Raw genomic sequence first — 18,376 nt, forward strand, 5'->3', positions numbered from 1 at the left:
TGACAGGCTTCCCTGTCGATCAACAACTTGTGGAGCCTACCCAAACTCATGTCCATGGAGTTGGTGATGCTATCCAATCATCTCATCCTCTGTGGTCCTGTTCTCCTCCTGCCTTCAATCTTTCCCAGCATCAGGGTCTTTTCCAATGAATCAGTTCTTCCTATCAGGTGGCCAAAGTATTGGAGTTTCAGCCTCAGCATCAGTCCTTCCTATGAATATTCAGGATTGATTTCCTTTAGAATGGATTTGTTGGATCTCCTTGCAAGCCAAGGGACTCTCTCAAGAGTCTTCTCTAGCACCATAGTTCAAAAGCATCAATTCTTCAGTGCTCAGCTTTCTTTATAGTCCAACTCTACATCCATATGTGAGTACTGGAAAAACCATAGCTTTGACTAGACCTTTGTCAACAGTGTCTCTGCTTTTTAATATGTGGTCTGGTTGATTATAACTTTTTTTCCAAGGAGTAAGCATCTTTTAATTTCATGGCTGCAGTCACCGTCTGCCGTGATTTTGGAGCCCCCCAAAATAAAGTCTGTCACTGTTTCCACTGTTTCCCCATCTATTTCCCATGAAGTGATGGGACCACATGCCATGATCTTTGTTTTCTGAATGTTGAGCTTTAAGGCAACTTTTTCACTCTCCTCTTTCACTTTCATCAAGAGGCTCTTTAGTTCTTCACTTTCTGCCATAACTGTGGTGTTCCACCAGGGAAGTCCTTAATTGAGTTTTAAAACATGGAACATGCTTGGAATGGTGCTCAGCACAAAACCAGTTATTTTTGTCTTATTTATCCTCACAACATTGTGAAGTAGGTACTGTTAACTAGCCTTGGTGATTTTTTTTTTTTTTTGAGATACAACTTATAAAAGAGTACATAACACATATGTAATTGTATAGTTCTGTGAATTATAAAATATAGCTACCCATGTAACCACCACTTACAAGATATAAAACATCACCCTACTAGGCTCCATTGTCAGTAACATTCTCAGTTGTCATGTATCAGTTTTGTTGTTTTTTGAACTTTATGTAAATGGAATCATATGGTCTTCTCTTATCTCGTTTCTTTTTCTCAACTCTCCTTTTGAGATTTATGCATATTATTGCATATATTGGTAGCTGTTCTTTTTGTTATTATGTTGTATTCCACTGAGACTATACCGCACTGTGTCCATTCTGTTGAAAGGCATTTGTGTTGTTTATAATTTTTGGCTATTATGAATAATGCTGCTGTGAGTATTCTAATATATATTTCTTTTAATACGCATATGTACTTATTTCTGTTGGGTGTATATGCCCATAAATGAACATGCTTCATTGTAGCATATACATTTGTTTAACTTAAGTAGATATTGCCAGTTTTCCAAGGTTATTATACAAATTTATACTCTCGCCAAAAATGTTTTATAGTTTTGTCTAATATTGTTTATAGGTTTAATTTAGCCATTTTACTTAGTGTATAGTGGGAGGTCATTGTAGTTTCAATTTGTAGGGTCTTGATTATAGCCCCATTTTACAAATGAGCAAACTGAAGCTAAGAGTTGTTCAGTAATTTCTCATAGATGGTAAGTAGCAGAATGGGATTCTAATGTTGATCATTCTGATTTAGAAGCCCAAGCTTTTAAAAATTACATTAAAAAGACATTATTAAGAAAAACTTATTAATAAGTTTCTAAATAACATTGATTCATATAAACTGTAAGTGAAAGTCGCTCAGTTGTGTCTGACTCTTTGCAATCCCATGGATTATACAGTCCATGGAATTCTCCAGGCCAGAATACTGGAGTGGATAGCCTTTCCCTTCTCCAGGGGATCTTCCCAACCCAGGTCTCCCTCATTGCAGGCACATTCTTTACCAGCTGAGCCACAAGGGAAGCCCAAGAATGCTGGAATGGATAGCCTATCCTTTCTCCAGGGGGATCTTCCTGATGCAGGAATCAAACCGGGGTCTCCTCCATTGCAGGTGTATTCTTTACCAACAGCTATGAGGGAAGCCCTAAACTGGAAAGAAGTCAGAAAATTGAAAGGTGTTCAGAATCACTCATAAATTTACCATTTAAAGATGACTACTGTTGTTAACATTCTAGTCACTTTCCCTGCACTTTACAATTTTATTTTATAAATTGTAGCCTTTTCTATATAGGGAGCCACTTCTTAATGTATTTTATTATTATTTTCTTTGTTACTTTTTAAGTTACCACAATTGGCTTACATACACTTTAACGGTATTAAGACAGGCTCTTCTAAAGTACTTTAATGAACTTGTTTAATTATTATAACAACACTGTGAGTTAGGTATTATTATTATTACACCCGTTTTATAGAGGACCAAACAATCGGAGAGATTAAGTAATTTGCGTTTTATCATATCCAGGATTAGAACCCAGACACTACAATGTTTTTGATTCCAAACTTAATGGGCTTTCACTCTGTGTTCTGTTTCTTTTGTCTATTTTTCTCTTTCTACAACAGTATGGAATTGTTTTTAAAATGACAGTATTGTAGTTTTGTAGTATGTTTTTTATATACAGTTGGGCTCTTGGTCGGAACATCTACGTATGGTTTCACGTGTGACTTTTTTCCCCACATAGTGTTGGGTGACAAGGGTGACTATCATGAGGAAGAGATTCCACTGGAAGCTGTATCTTTTTTATGACCTAACCCTGAAATTTAGGCAGTTAGGTAGCTTCACTTCTGCCACATTCTTTTGATTAGGAGTGAGTTATTAAGGCCAGCCTCTATAGAAGGGGAAGGAAATTTGATTCCTGCTTTTGATGTGAAGAGTGCAAAGAATTTGCACAGTTTTATTTAATTTGTAAATTAATCTGGGTAGAATTGATGACTTAACTATATTTAATGGTTTCAGCCATGAACATATCTTTCCTCATTCATTCAGATCCGCTCTTATGGTCTTTTAATAGATTTTTTTCTTTTTCTCATTTAAAAACTTTATTATAGAAAACTTCAATCACATACAAAATAAAAATAGAGTAGTATAATGAAACCTGTAAATACGTATCACCTGGCTTAAAAAATGATCAGTTCAAAGCCAAGTATCACTCCTGTCCCTAATTATTTTGAAGGAAATGCCATGTGAGATGTTTTATCCATAAACATTAAACATTCATTGCGTACGTGCTCAGTCGTTTCAGTCATGTCCAGCTCTCTGCTACCCTATGGACTAGAGGCCTCCAGGCTCCTTTTTGTCCATGAGATTCTCCAGGCAAGAATACTGAATTGGGTTGCCAGGCCCTTCTCCAGGGATTCTTCCACATCCCGGGATCAGGCCTGCGACTCCTGTGTCTCCTGCGTTGCAGGCAGGTTCTTTACCCACTGAACCACCTGGGAAGCCCAAGCATTTCAGTGTGTTAGTCCTCAGTTGTGTCCGACTCTTTGCGACCCAGTGGACTGTAACCTGCCAGGCTCCTCTGTCCATGGAATTCTCCAGTCAAGCACATTTGAGTGAGTTGCCATTTTCTCTTCCAGGGGATCTTCCTGACCCAGGGATCAAACCCAGATCTCCTGCATTGCAGGCAGATTCTTTACTGTCTGAGCCACCAGGGAAGCCCCAAAAGCTTCTTATTTAATGTGTGTGTTAGTCACTCAGTCAGTAGGTATCAAATACTTCAGTAGATGTCTTTAACTGATAAGAGCTTTTTTTCCCCTTGGCTGTGCCATGCGACTTTCAGGATCTTAGTTTTCAGGCCAGGGATTGAACCCGGACCCCCGCAGTGCCCCAGAATCCTAACCACTAGGCCACCAGTGACCTCCCAAGAGCTTTTGTTTTTTTCTACATATCCAGGATACCATTTCATTCTTTTTTTAAAGGTTTTTTTTGTTTTTGATGTGGACCATTTTTAAAGTCTTTATTTAATTTGTTACATTATTGCTTCTGTTTGATGTTTTGACTTTTTGGCCAGGAGGCATGTGGGATCTCAGTTCCCTGACCAGGGATTGATCTCACATACACTGTGCTGGAAGGCAAGGTCTTAACCACTAGACCACAAGGGAAGCCCCCACAATACCATTTCACAATAAAAAAGCTGTTAGCATCCTTAAAATATCTACTCATTGTTAAGATTTCCCTGAATCTGTTAGAACTTTATCCTCCAATATTTTATGATGAAAAGTTTTAAATATACAGCAGTGTTGAAATTTATAGTAAGTGATCAGTTATCAGTAAAACTTTACTGTATTTTTATATGCTTTATTATGAGCCTGTCTATCCATTACACCAACATAATGAATCTTATTTATAGACAGCCTTTTAGATTTATTCAAATAATACCCAAGTATGATCTTTTAATCTGAAAATTTCTTCCCTTTTTTTAACCTTGTAATTTATTTGTTGGGGAACTGGCCATTTGTTCTGTAGAGTTTTCCACAATTTGGCTTCTGCTGATTGCTTCCCTGCAGTGTTTTTGAATCTCCCTCGAGGTTCCCTGTAAATTAGTAATAGGTTAAAAGGCATCTTTGCTTTGATTTTTTTTCTCCTTTAGTTCATGATGATTAAAAGATATTGAACTATTTAGAAAAATATACATTTCTTATGGTGTGTTATTCTTTTTTTATGATATACTGCTAGTTTTAGTTAACTAGTATTTTACTGAGTATTTCATTTCTATATTCATGAATAAAATAGACCTAGGGATTTCCTTATATTATCTTTATCAGGTTGGGGGGTTAAAATTATATTAGTCCTTTTAAATGGGCTTCCCTGGTGGCTCAGAGGTTTAAGTATCTGACTCCAATGCAGGAGACCCGGGTTCGATCCCTGGGTCGGGAAGATCCCCTGGAGAAGGAAATGGCAACCCACTCCAGTATTCTTGCCTGGAGAATCTCATGGACAGAGGAGCCTGGTAGGCTACAGTCCACTGGGTCGCAAAGAGTCAGACACGACTGAGCGACTTCTCTCTCTCTTCTCTTTAAATTGGCAGCTTTTCCTCATTTTTTTCCTCCATGAAAGCAGTCTATATAAAGTAAGGATTATCTATTTTATGAAAGTTTGGTGAAATCATTTGGGCCAGGGGCCTTTTTTTTTTTTTTTTAAGCCAGGTCTCTGATTATATTTTAATTCCTCTAATAAATAGTTGGTCTTTTCAGGTTATCTAGTTCTTAACTTCCTATTTCTTAGCATTTCTTTTTTCTAAAAATTTGTCATATTATTTATCCAATTTATGACTATATAGTTGTTTACAGTCTTACTCTTCATTTCAGTTATAGCTGTGATTGCTTCTTTTTTTTCATTCTGTGTTGTGTCAGCTATAAGTTGGCTTTTGCTATGGGCACTTACCATCTATCTCTACAAGGATAAAATCATGTGCTGCTTCAGCTGCTGATGTTCAACACCCCCTGAAAGAAGTTCAGGGTGGAGAGCAGAAATGAGGCACTCTGTGCTGGGGTGGTGCGGTGGGACTGGCAGCAGAGGTCTTCAGATAGATGTTTTCAGGAGCCGATTTTATTAGCCTGATTCTTGTATCTCCTGATACCTAGAAAAACACTGAAAGCCTTCATGGTGATGACTGTTTCTCGTGACTCGCAAAAGGTCATGAGACTAGCAGAAACCTTTTGGAAGAATATGTGCTTGATTGCATGTATTCCACCTTCACCAAAATCTCATATATACTGAACATCCCCCTTCCTTCTTTGGAGTAGTTTCTTAGAGCTATTTCAAAGTGCTGTCTCCCACGCTGCAGTCCTCATTTTGCCCCAAATAAAATTTACAACTCTCTTTTTAAAAAGTCAACAATTTTATATTTGTATCCTCTCTTTTTCTTTTCTTCCCTGATCTGTTTTGCTAAAACTTTGTCTTTTTTAACTTTTGCTTTTGAGAATTTCCAAGCATACACAGAAAAAAGAGAGTATGAAGAACCTCTAAGCACTCATCACTCAGCTTCAACAACCATTAGTATTTTAAAAAAATCTGACCTTCCTCCTTTTAAAATAATTATTCTGCACAAAACCATAACCTTACAAAATTAACAGTAATTTTTAAATGTCTTGTAATAATCAGCTCATACTCAAATTTTCTTAATTATATAAAAATTTATAATGCATTTGTTCTAATCAGAATTGCAACTGGGTCTACTCATTTTATGTAGTTGCTGCATCTTTGAAGCTTTTGTAAGTATAATCTAGAACAAGAGTTGCCCAACTTGCTGTAAAGTGTCAGTAAATATTTTAGGCTTTGCAGGCTATATCAGGTCTCTGTTCCATATTCTTCTTTAAATGTAAAAATCTTAGCTTTGAGGGCTATACCATAAGCCTTTGTCAACCCTAATCTAGAACATTCCTCCTCACCCGCTCTTTTTTTTCCCTTTGCCATTGACTTGTGAAGAAACTGGGTTATTTGTTCACACTTTGGATTTTGCTGATAGTCATCTGCACCTCTGTATTTTTTGTAGTCAGGGAGTTAGAGTTATAGACTCTGTTAGATTTACATTTTTTTTAGGGGGGGTGCAGGTGTACTTCAGTGATGATGTGTACATTCTAATACATCACATCAAAAGATAACTCCACATTAGGTCGAATTGCCTCACTTTTTGACAGCTGCCCAACACATTTTCTCTTTGGTTTCACCATTTATTTCCTCCCTGAATCAACATGGTGATTATAGGATGCAACATGGTGATTTGTTATTGTTACATTCCTTCTGTATTTTTTAATTTAAATTCTTGTGTGTGTGTGTGTGTGTGTGTGTTTGTAGAATTGCTTTAATTTATCCTCTGTTAAGGTCTGTTTAGTTACAATGAAGTATAGCTCAAGCTGGAAAAGTAGAATAAATGCTTATACTTTTTTCTCTTATCATCTTTTAGAGTAACTGCTGGTGCCCTAATAACCTCAAGTAGTATCCAGCTAGAGATTTTAATTATTTTATTAATTTTTCCAAAGAACCAGTTTATGTCTTTTGTCATTGTTGTCTACTTGATTGATTTCTGTTCTTTAGTGTGTCCTTCCTTTTTATGTGTTTGGATTTGTATTTCCTCTCCCAACCTTCTGAATGCTTAGCTTGTTGGTTTTCAGTCTCTGATTAATGCAGGATAACCTCAATAGTATAGATAATTTGGGTCAGGTAATTCTTTGTTGTGGGGGGCTGTTCTGTACATTGTAAGATATTTAGCAGAGTCTTGGCCTCAAGTCACTTGATGTAAATACCATACCATAAAAAATACCTCTCTTTTATTTCCCCACAGTTGTGACAGTGAAAAATGTCTCCATATATTGCCAAATTCCCCTGGCAGTGGGTGAGATCACCCTTGGTTGAGAACAGCAGATTAATGTATTTAACGCTAAAGATTTCCTCCTTAAATAATGCCTTTCCGTTATTGCTTGCCTTACAGTGATGTGCAAATTGCGTGAAGTGTTTATTGTCACTCAGTCTAAGTACAGGTCTATAATTCCTAATCCATAATTCAGAAATCAAAAGGTTCTGAAGAAATAACTTGTCCTCTAGATTTGATACACCAGTTACATTTGATAACAAAACCTGGACCTGAACAGACATGAGACTTGTTTATCGTATTTATTTCTGACTTATTTATTTATGGTTTCTACATTTTTCTATGGAAATATTAATATCTGATTATGGAGTACTATATCAGACCTCATATTATTTATGTTATTATAACATGATGTAATGCTATATAATTTATGTTGTTTATGAAATATGTACTATATAAGTGTTGAAGGATTCTAAAAATTGTGAATTCGGAGTCGTATCTTTCTGGCTCAGAATGATTTTCAGTAAGTGGCTGTGGACGTAGATTTCATAATGTGAGTACCTCTATAACCCATTGAGTTAGTTTCCAGACTTAAGGTTTTTTAAAAGCTTGATGTCAAGTGTGCTATTTATTGGTTGGAGTGAAGCTTTGTATAAGACTTTGTATAAAGGAATGGGAAGCATAAGAGCAGAAAAGTGAGTTGAGGCCAGGTTGACAGGGACCATAGAGGTTTAGAGGGTTTGTGTTTCCTTCTGCAGGCAGGCTAATCCGTAGCAGTTCTTTGGGTTAACAGTAACCATGTTTATGTGAGAACTTTTAGCGATAGGTTTGTAGTGGATGTTTATCAAGTGCAGAATTGCCCTGGGGACCTAGAGACCAGTTTCCTGTGGTTGAGTGGTGCAGCCTTTGTCTCACAGCATTTGTACTTACTGTTCACTGTCTGTAATATGTGAGCACCTTTAATCATCATCTGCACCTTTTCTTACTACTTGGTGCTTTATTCTTCAATTCTGAAATCCCCAATCTTCACAATATCTTCTGTAGCTGGTTCTGTTTCATGGTGCATTTGGGGCAGTTGTCCCCAGTCAGAGAACTGGGCTGGATGTGGCACTCACTTGTGTGCTTCCCTTCTCTGTTCTAAAAATTTTAATTGGAGGATAATTGCTTTACAATGTTGCATTGGTTTCTGCCATACAATAACAGAATCAGCCACAAGTATGTATACATGCGTCCCTTCCCTCTTGAACCTCCCTCCTACCTACCCGTCTATCTAGGTTGTCGCAGAGTACTGTGCTTAAGCTCCCTGTGTTACACAGCAGCTTTCAACTAGCTGTCTGTTTTACATATCATAATGTACGTGTTTCAGCGCTGCTTTTGCCCCAGCCTCTCCTTCTCGCGTCCTGTCCACAAGTCTGTCCTCTGTGTCTGCATCTCTGTTCTTGCCCTGCAAATAGCTTCATTAGTACCATCTTTCTGGATTCCATATACATGTGTTGATAAACAATACTTGTCTTTCTCTTTCTAACTTCACTCTGTATAACAGGCTCTAGGTTCATCCACTTCCTTTCTTTTCAAGATTCTGTTCCTGTATTGCTTGTTGCTGCTAAGTCGCTTCAGTCGTGTCCGCCTCTGTGCGACCCCATAGACGGAAGCCCACCAGGCTCCCCCGTCCCCAGGATTCTCTGGGCAAGGACACTGGAGTGGGTTGCCATTTCCTTCTCCAGTGCATGAAAGTGAAAAGTGAAAGGGAAGTCGCTCAGTCATGTCCAATTCTTAGTGACCCCATGGACTGCAGCCCACCAGGCTCCTCCATCCATGGGATTTTCCAGGCAAGAGTGCTGGAGTGGGGTGCCATTGCCTTCTCTGGTATTGCTTGTTATCCAATGCCTAAAAACAGTTGCTGTGTATGGTTTGTCCAGTTGTTTATGGTGGGAAGATAAGTCTGGTACCAGTTATTCTGTTGAGGAAGTAGAAATCTCTCACTCCTTTGGAACTTCTGCCATCTGTCTTTTCTTACTGATATCAGTCTCTTGCACTATAAGCTTCTAGTTTATAGACTCTTTCCATTTAAAATCTTGTGATTCTGGGTAACTTTAGTGTTTGTGCAAGTAACCCATCAAATACTGTAGTTTATCTTAAGGTGACTCTGTAGTCTCCCACTTGGATCACCTTTTGGTGGCCTGTGTTATCACCAGAGACTGTTCTGTGAAATCTTAAAAATTAAGCCCCCCACTTGCTGACCTGTGGCTACGTCTCTTATTCCGTCAGTCACATTGTACCTGCTTTTCTCTGCTTTCTTCCTATCCATTCTCCCTCTTCTGTTATCCTTTACTTTCCCGTGTGGTTTATTTATTTATTTATTTATTAAATTTTATTTTTACTTTATTTTACTTTACAATACTGTATTGGTTTTGCCATACATTGACATGAATCCACCACAGGTGTATACAAGCTCCCAATCCTGAATCCCCCTCCCACCTCCTACCCCATATCATCTCTCTGGATCATCCCTATGCACCAGCCCCAAGCATCCTGTATCCTGTATTGAACACAGACTGGCACTTCATTTCTTACATGATAGTATACATGTTTCAAAGCCATTCTCCCAAATCATCCCACCCTCTCCCTCTCCCTCAGAGTCCAAAAGTCCGTTCTATACATTTGTGTCTCTTTTGCTGTCTTGCATAAAGGGTCATCATTTCCATCTTTCTAAATTCCGTATATATGTGTCAGTATACTGTATTGGTGTTTTTCTTTCTGGCTTACTTCACTCTGTATAATCGGCTCCAGTTTCATCCATCTCATTAGAACTGATTCAAATGTGTTCTTTTTAATGGCTGAGTAATACTCCATTGTGTCTAGCTTAGATTCCATGGCTCATCACTTTAGCCAGTCTACTGCCAGCATCCTTGACTCTCTTTGCTTGCATGTCACTCACTGAACAAAATCCAAACCTTGGATCAGTGATGCTGGTTTGTTTTATTAAGTGTTTATATCCTGGTTACTGAATGCTGCTAGAGAAGATCACACACCTGTAAACTTAACTCTTCAGCTTTAGTACTGCCCAGCAGTTCCTGAGGATACCTTTCTCTTTACTTCTCTCCAGCTGCTGCTTCAGAACTTCCTCAGTCTTCTAGAACTCTCGTTCATGCCACCTTTGCCTTTTCCTCTCAAGCAGCACCTGTTTCACTTAAAGGCCATCATATGGCTTTGAATTCTTTTTATCTAATCTATAGATTTAACTCCATTCTCATCAACCTTTTCTTTTTCTCTAGTATTGAAGAGGAGATATCAGTTTCTTTCATAATTATTTTTTTCTGTTTTGGCTCTAAATCCCAACTACTCCTATATTCTCTAGGGGAAAATAATTCTGTGTTATCTTTTCTCTCCTACCTCGTTTTCTTTTTTCTCTTTCTCTCCTATTAATGTTTAAATGTGATCAGATTTTACTAAACACCTTTCCTAATTGTCTCTCTCCAGCTGACACCTTAGCTCTTTTATTTATTTATTGTTCTTCTTTCCTTTGAAAAGAGAATTATCCACATTTCCTGATTCCACTTCCCTACCAGTCTTCAATCCATTACATCCTACTAAAATTGATTTGCCTAGTTCATCAGTATCTCTCTTGTTGCCGGAAACCAGTGGACACTTCTCAGTCTCTTTTACTTTATTTTACAAATATTTGATCATGTTTAACTACTTCATTTTTGTTGAAATGTTTTCTTCACTTATTCTTCTTTTTTAGCATCTTGACAGCCTTTATGATTTGACCCCTGTGTTTCTTCTCAGCTCTCCTAATCCCTAGATTCCTTTATAGATTTCTCTGCTTCTGCTTATTTCTTAAATATGTCGTGTTGTCATTTTTCAGTTTGCAGCTTGTCTCTGGTCGTGACATTTATTCCCATGACTTCAGTGATCTTTATGCTGGTAATTCCCAAGCCTTTATCCTTGGCCCGTATTCTCTGCAGAGATTTAAACTACCCAAAGCCTCGCTGGTTATGGAACATTTCGGCTTGGTACATCTTGAAAGTGAAAGTGAAAGTCACTCAGTCGTGTCCAACTCATTTCTACTTGGTGCGTCTTGAGAAACCTGAAAGTCAGCATGTCCAAAAGGAACTGATTTTTTATTTCTCCCTTCTCCTTATATCTAGTCAACTACTTAGTCCTATTTTTTACTTTGTTTTTTGAGGGAATTCCCTGGTGGTCCAGTGACTAGGACTTTGAGCTCTCATTGTGGAGGTCCTGGATTTGATCCCTGGTTCTCCCTGGTTGGAGAACTAAAATCCCTTAAGCTGTGCAGAGAGGCCAAAAAAAAAAAAAAAAAAAAAGGTGTTTTTTGGTCAGGCCATTTGGCTTGCAGGATCTTAGTTCCCCGACCAGGAATCGAACCCCTGCTCCCTGTAGTGAAAGTGTGGAGCCCTAACCACTGGACCACCAGGGAATTCCCCTACTTAGTCCTCTTAATTCTTCCTCCTGGGTGTCTCAAAACAGTCAGCTTCTTTTTTATCTCTAAGTCTCTACAGGCCATCCGTAGATTCTCCTAGATTAACTGCTTCAGCAGCTTTCTAATTAGCTTGCTTGTTTTCAGTTTAGACCGTGCTCCATATTGCTGCTAGAGTGATTTTCTGATTATACAATCTGATGATCCTGCTTTCCTTCTTAAAACTCTTAAAAATTCTTAAAATCTTCCTAAGCTGTTCATTATCTCCTGGGTATTACTCAGGACTCTTGATGGTAGATGAAAGAAACTTACCTCAGTCTAGGTTTGGCAGAGGGGAATCATTGGATGCTTATGTAAGTGCAGAAAGAACTGGCGAGTACCCGAGCCTCAGAAACTTTGAAATACTTTTTGCATCTCCCTGATTGTCCCCCTTCTCTCTGTGGCTTGGCTTCATTCTCTTACTGTGTAGTGATTTGTGAACTGAAGAGCTGGTATCAAAGTTTGAACTCTGTGTCCTTACTCATGGTTAGAGTTGTTGAGGGGCTGCGTTGTTGAGGGGCTGGTGCTTCGCAAAATCATGGTAACTGAAAACTGCAATGTGAGGACAGACTATTGCTGCATTGTAACGTGACTTCTTATATGACACTAGGTGGTACGGCTATGGCTTGTTTTTTTAGGTTCCTCTCAAGGCCACGTCTTCCTTGGAGTTGTGCACAGATCTTACTTAGCTCACGTTGTTCTCTCAAGTTTGAATTCCCCTCATTCCTCTACCCTGTCCCCTTCTGTCGCTTTTCTCCTGCTCATTCTTTAAGTTTTCCCAGAGACACAACTTTCTCTGCAAAAAGCTCTACTGTTTTGGCTTGTGTATTCTGCCCTGGGTGCTCTCATATCATGCGTACTTGCTCTGTCATAGTATGGCACACCTCATCACACTGTGTTGTGTTCATTTCCTTACCTGCTACACCTGCGGGATAGTATTTCCTATGCAAATAGACACAGTGCTGTTCCTTACTATATCCCCAGAGCCTAGTACTGTGTAGCACTAAATGGGTACTCAGTACAATTTTTGTTTTGATTTAATGCAAAATAATCAGAACTTTGGTGGGGTATGAATACTACACTGTCATTAGAAGATATTCTGGAAGAATGTAGTATTGGCTAGTTAAACATGACAGCCTAGGTGCCAAGTTATGAAATATTGAGGATTTATACTTCTTTATACTTTAAATGAAATATACTTTTGATAGCAAACATTCTAATATTCTTATAGTTAATAAGTATATTACAGAAAACATGACTGGAGGAATTGCATCAACCTGATACTGTAGATGCTTAATTAAATACTCATTAAATCAGTGAAGGCACAAATTAGTTTTATATGTGTTTTTGGTTCTAATAATTATCTTCATTTATTTCTAAGGTATCTTCATGTTTTAATGATCTTCTGGTCGTTTGTTGCTGGAGTTGTCACATTTTACTGCTCATTGGGACCTGATTCTCTGTTACCAAATATATTCTTCATGATAAAATACAAACCTAAGGTAAAATATATGTGTTCTTATTTTTAAGAGAGTCAGTATATATGATTCTAAGCTGTTCGATATTCTTCTTGAAAGCATGTTAAAGAAGTGATTTCTAAAAAATCTATCTGCTATAATTTAATAATGGAAGACATCAGAACATTTTCAAACTGAAATTTGCATATGTATATATTTTTAAAGTGTACAGTTCTCCTAGGAGGAGCTAGAAAGAGAAAATTCAAAATGCTCAGAAAATTGGGTCCACAATTTTAGTGTCCTCTAACTTCATATTAACTATAAGGACAGTAAATTAGAGGTTCCCAAAGTTGCTTGTACAGTAGAATCACCTAAGGAATCTTTAAAAAAAATACAGGTTCCTGGGCTCTACCCTTGGAATTTGATTGAATAGTTCCGGGCTAGGACCTTATAATTAGTACTTGTTGAAAGCTTTCCAGGTGATTCTGAGGCACAGACGCAACTCAGGAACTCATTGTTCCACGGATGTCCGTTTGCTTCATAGAAACAAATAATCAGTTTACTTAACCAAAATAGTTTGTTTTGTATATCTGAACTCTGAGGAAGGTGGTACTGTATTGAGTCTGTCTCTGGTAGGTAAAGTCCCAAGAGTGTAAGATGAGAGTTAAATGGGATATCTTGAAGTCTTCCTTGATAATTCTTCAAGTAGCTGCAGTCCCTCATCTTAGGGTGGTTGATATTTCTGCTCAGAGGAATTATGGCTGTAAGTGGTGCCCCGTGTTTGCTCAGGAAACTGACTAGTTATAGCATATGTTCTCCTTCATTGATTAAAGGTTTTGGAGAAATAGAAAATAGTTTTTTCTTATACTTTTGCAGCAGAGTATCATTTTCAAATATAGATTGAATTTTTTTTTAAATAAGTGAGCATAGCAATTGACTTTAATTTTAAGCTTGGGAATTTGGCTTAGTTATTATAAAGCATTTCATTTGGTATTTTTCTCCTATTGGCAGTTTGGTATAGCAAGATTTATTTATTGTAAAGAATAGTTTCAGTGTTAAAGCAGACAGTAATAAAAAAAGAATCATGTCCTCTGAATTCATACACTGATTAACCATTTTTTGAAAAGTTGATTCTCTTTAGTAAATATGATGTGTAATATAAAGACAAATCTTCCCACTTCCCTTTTTTAGCAATTAGGACTTCAGGAATTGTTTCCTCAAGGTCGTAGCTGTGCTGTTTGTGGTAAAGTGAAATGTAAGCGACATAGGTAAGTTAAACACTTGTAATTTGTTGATCCTTTCCGTTAAGTTTTGGGTTTCAAGCAATTTAACTGTATGATTTTCTTTAGGCCTTCCTTGCTACTTGAGAACTACCAGCCATGGCTAGACCTGAAAATTTCTTCTAAGGTTGATGCATCTCTCTCAGAGGTAACTGATTTAATTAATATTGCTGTGTATACCCAAGCAAAAAATGTTAGATACTTATGGGAAATGAAATCATGGAGCATTTTAATAATGCCACCTAATTGATTCTTGGTTAGATAGTTGATTGTTACCACAACTTGAATTGTAAGCCATAAATGCTTTTTGATTCCATATCTAATAAAAATGAACATTTTGGCCAAAGAAAATAGTTTTACCTAGTTACTGTTTATCTCTTTAAGAAATAGCCATTTTTTATAATATGGCAGTAGAAATAACCAGAATAGAGCAGAGAACAGGATACATTTCACTGTTTCTGCATAATATAGGAATAGGAAATGTGATCTCTTTGTGGCAGTCACATTTTATATGTATCTTTTTGGTAATGTACCATGTTTTAGTTATTTCTTTGAGAGACTTGTTTTCTTCATCCATCTGAGAAAGCTGTCAAATTCTTGAAGGCAGGGAATAGATCTCATTTGTCCCCAGCACCAAGTGCAGGGGCCAGATGTATTGTTGGTATCTGATAGATATGTACTGAATTAAACTAAATGCTGATTAGTTGAAGAGTAGCATTAAACATCTGAATCCTGCCTAATTGTCACTTTTCCCACTTTGAATCCTCCACTGGCTAAAATGTATGCTGCATAAATGCTAAATTATTGGCATTTTCCTTTTCCTATTTCTTCTCTCAGCTCTTTTTCATCCTCCAGATTCCTGGATTGAAGACTGTGCTTTCCAATATGGTAGCAACTAGCTACATGTGACTGTTAATAAATACTTGAAATATATTAGTCCTAATTGAGATGTGCTATATATGTAAACTGTGTACTGGGTTTTGAGAACTTCTTAAGGAAAAAGAAATGTAAAATATCCTATTATATATTTTACATTGATTATATGTTAAAATGATAATATTTTGGGTATATTGGGTTAAATAAGACAGATAATAAAATTAACTTCACCTGTTTTTATTTTTCTTTAAATGTAGTTACTAGAAAATTTGAAATTATATATGTGGCTGACATATTTCTATTTGTGAGTGATGATCTGAGGTCTTTTGAAGACAAGACTTCTAGGGAAATAGTAATTGTAGTAGTTTGACACTTTATTTCTTTGTAAAAACTTTGACACTCTATTTCTTATGTAATTTTTTGACCTAGTGCCTGGAACATATTGGTGTTGAGTAAATATTAGCTCTAATATTTAGAAACCATTTTCTGAGGTCTTGCTTTAGGCAGGAACTAGACTACGTCCTAGGAATAAAAAGAAATAAAATATGCTTCTTTTCTTCTGGGAGCTTTTGTCTAGGAGGGGAGGTAGGCATATAAACAGACAGGCACAGTGTAATGTAATGCAGTCAGTTATGGAAGAAACATACAAGGTATGTCATTAGTACAGAGGAAGAAGTGCATAACTGTAGAGAGGGGCAGTCAGAAAGTATACCTAGATGTTTGCAAGCCTGATAGTAAAAGGGAAAGGGTATTCCAGGGTGTGGAAAGAGTTTTTGGAAGGAAAAAGAGGCTTTGAAACCGGGTGGACAGTTCTGTAAGCTGGAGGATGAAATGTGAAGGAGAATGTGGGCAACGAAGAGACCATACTCTAGTAGCTATTGTTTATCAATTACTTACTATATAGCTTCCCCTGGTGGTTCAGACAGTAAAGAATCTGCCAGCAGTGCAGGAGACCCAGGTTCAATCCCTGGGTAGGGAAGATCCCCTGGAGGAGGAAATGGCAACCTACTCCAGTATTCTTGCCTGAAGAATTCCATGGACAGGGGACCCTGGCAGGCTACAGTCCATGGAGTTGTAAAGAGTCTGATACGACTGAGCGATTAACACTTTCAGTACTTACTGTATACTAGATATCGTGCTAATCACTGTACTTGTATTATTCATGTAACCTATGAAGTAGGTGCTATTTTTGATGGTTTTACCAAACCTAGGGTTTAGAGCATTTTAATAATTTTCTCAAGTATAGCTGGCTGGTAGCAGAACTCAATCTAAAATGCAGGACTGCTTTAGTTCGTAACCAATTTTTATATGGCCGTTTGGAAATCAGATCATCAAAAGATTTAAAAGGCCATGCTGAAGATGTTTAATTGATCATAGGTGTCAGTGATTTTCAAATTGTGTAACTAGAGTTTTCGGATGTGACTCACAGGATGTTTAGTTCAGTTCAGTTGCTTAGTTGTATCTGACTCTTTGTGACCCCATGGTTTGTGACCCCATGGACTGCAGCATGCCAGGCTTCCCTGTCTATCACCAACTCTCGGAGCTTGCTCAAACCCATGTCTGTTGAGTCAGTGATGCCATCCAACCATCTCATCCTCTGTCGTCCCCTTCTCTTCCTGCCTTCAATCTTTCCCAGCATCAGGGTCTTTTCCAATGAGTCAGTTCTTCACATCAGGTGGCCAAAGTAATTGAGTTTCCGCTTCAGCATGAGTCCTTCCAGTGAATGTTCAGGACTGATTTCCTTTAGGATGGACTAGTTGGATGTCCTTGCAGTCCAGGGGACTCTCAAGAGTCTTCTCCAACACCACAGTTCAAAAGCATCAATTCTCTACAGGATGTAGTGGGAGGTGAAAAGGAAGTAGAAGGTCACAGCTGCTGGCATGCAGCTTTCTCTTGCCTTTTCAGAATCAGTGCAGCTCCACCTTTCTTACTTTCATGTGTGGTTTGTTATATTGACGGTTTCATGCAGGTGAGTGATGTGGTCAAATACATATTTTAGATCACTTTGGCAGTTTTATGGAGGATGGAAGGGAGCTAACTTGGAAGGAGGGAGACTGATTTAGAGGCTATGTATAGGGGTGAGAAGAGGTAGAAAAGAGCTACCTAGGATGTAAAATCAGTAGGACTTCTGGTTGGATTATTTGGGGAATAATGTAAGATGAAATGTTTAATGGAAAGCTTTCTAGTCTCCTCTCTGTGTCCTAACCCTATCTCTGTGTATCTTATTTTTCCAGCTGATATCACGGATGTTTAGTTTTTGTAATAAAAAATCCAAATCTTGTTGCCTGAGTATGTAGAGAGTCCACAATCTTCATTACTGGGCCAGAGAAGGTATATAGTCAGATTAGATATGTTGTTTCATTACCTCCCTAGTGCTTTTAAAAATTAATGCCCACTGCTGCAAGTCCTTTTAAAAATTATACTGTTCCACTCAGGCTCAAGAAATGGAGGGTTTAACACCAAGGATTTCTTTTGTTTTGTTTTGTAACTTTTTAAAATATAACTTAAAGTTTTCACAAAGCTGAGCATATTCATATACCAGCACTCAGATCAAGAAACAAAAACATCTTAGCACCCAGAAGTCCTGCTCATGCTCCCTTCTAGTCTATCCTCCCTTGAAAGATAACCACTGACTCCTTAGTTCCCCGACCAGAGATCAAACTTGTGCCCCCTGCATTGGGTGCACGGAGTCTTAACCACTGGACCACCAGAACCAGGGAAGTCCCCTAAGTCTTATATATTTGTTTTTTCATTTTATCTTGGGAATACTGACTTATAGAGGGCATTAGGAATGCAAAAGACCAGCCTATTTTTTTCCTTCTTTCCATAGAATTTTTTTTGGTTCATTGAATCTTCAGAGTCAGGAACAATTTAGATTAAATTTTTTTAAATTATGGACATATTTTAAAGTGTGTGTGTCATTCTGATAGTAATTTTTCTTTTTAATGGAGTTTTATTGTTTTCAGAGTGTTTTCCCATATGTCCCTTTTCATCATCACAGCTGTGTGAAGTCGACATAGACATTTTGTCATGCAAAAGAATGATACTAGGTGTCAATATTTG

The 18,376-nt window shown here is 37.7% G+C and overlaps 1 protein-coding gene across 6 annotated transcripts in view; it reads left to right on the plus strand.

The window, feature by feature from the left end:
* The window catches only part of SNX14 (sorting nexin 14), an 87,284-nt gene that overhangs the window by 15,451 nt on the left and 53,457 nt on the right, over positions 1-18,376 (plus strand). For 4 of the 6 annotated variants that reach the window (XR_005720839.1, XM_040238842.1, XM_040238844.1 and 1 more), the window contains exons 2-4: positions 13,082-13,202; positions 14,349-14,425; positions 14,507-14,585. Coding sequence is in view for 3 of the 6 variants with exons in the window: in XM_040238842.1 (XP_040094776.1) it covers positions 13,082-13,202; positions 14,349-14,425; positions 14,507-14,585 (277 nt within the window). In the remaining 3 variants the exon portion in view is untranslated. Of the gene's footprint in view, positions 1-13,081; positions 13,203-14,348; positions 14,426-14,506; positions 14,586-18,376 lie in introns of those variants that run through there. The other 2 variants (XM_040238846.1, XM_040238847.1) reach the window with 1 other exon arrangement.

Source organism: Oryx dammah, unplaced genomic scaffold, assembly GCF_014754425.2.
Source record: "Oryx dammah isolate SB20612 unplaced genomic scaffold, SCBI_Odam_1.1 HiC_scaffold_4, whole genome shotgun sequence".
NCBI lineage: Eukaryota > Metazoa > Chordata > Mammalia > Artiodactyla > Bovidae > Oryx > Oryx dammah.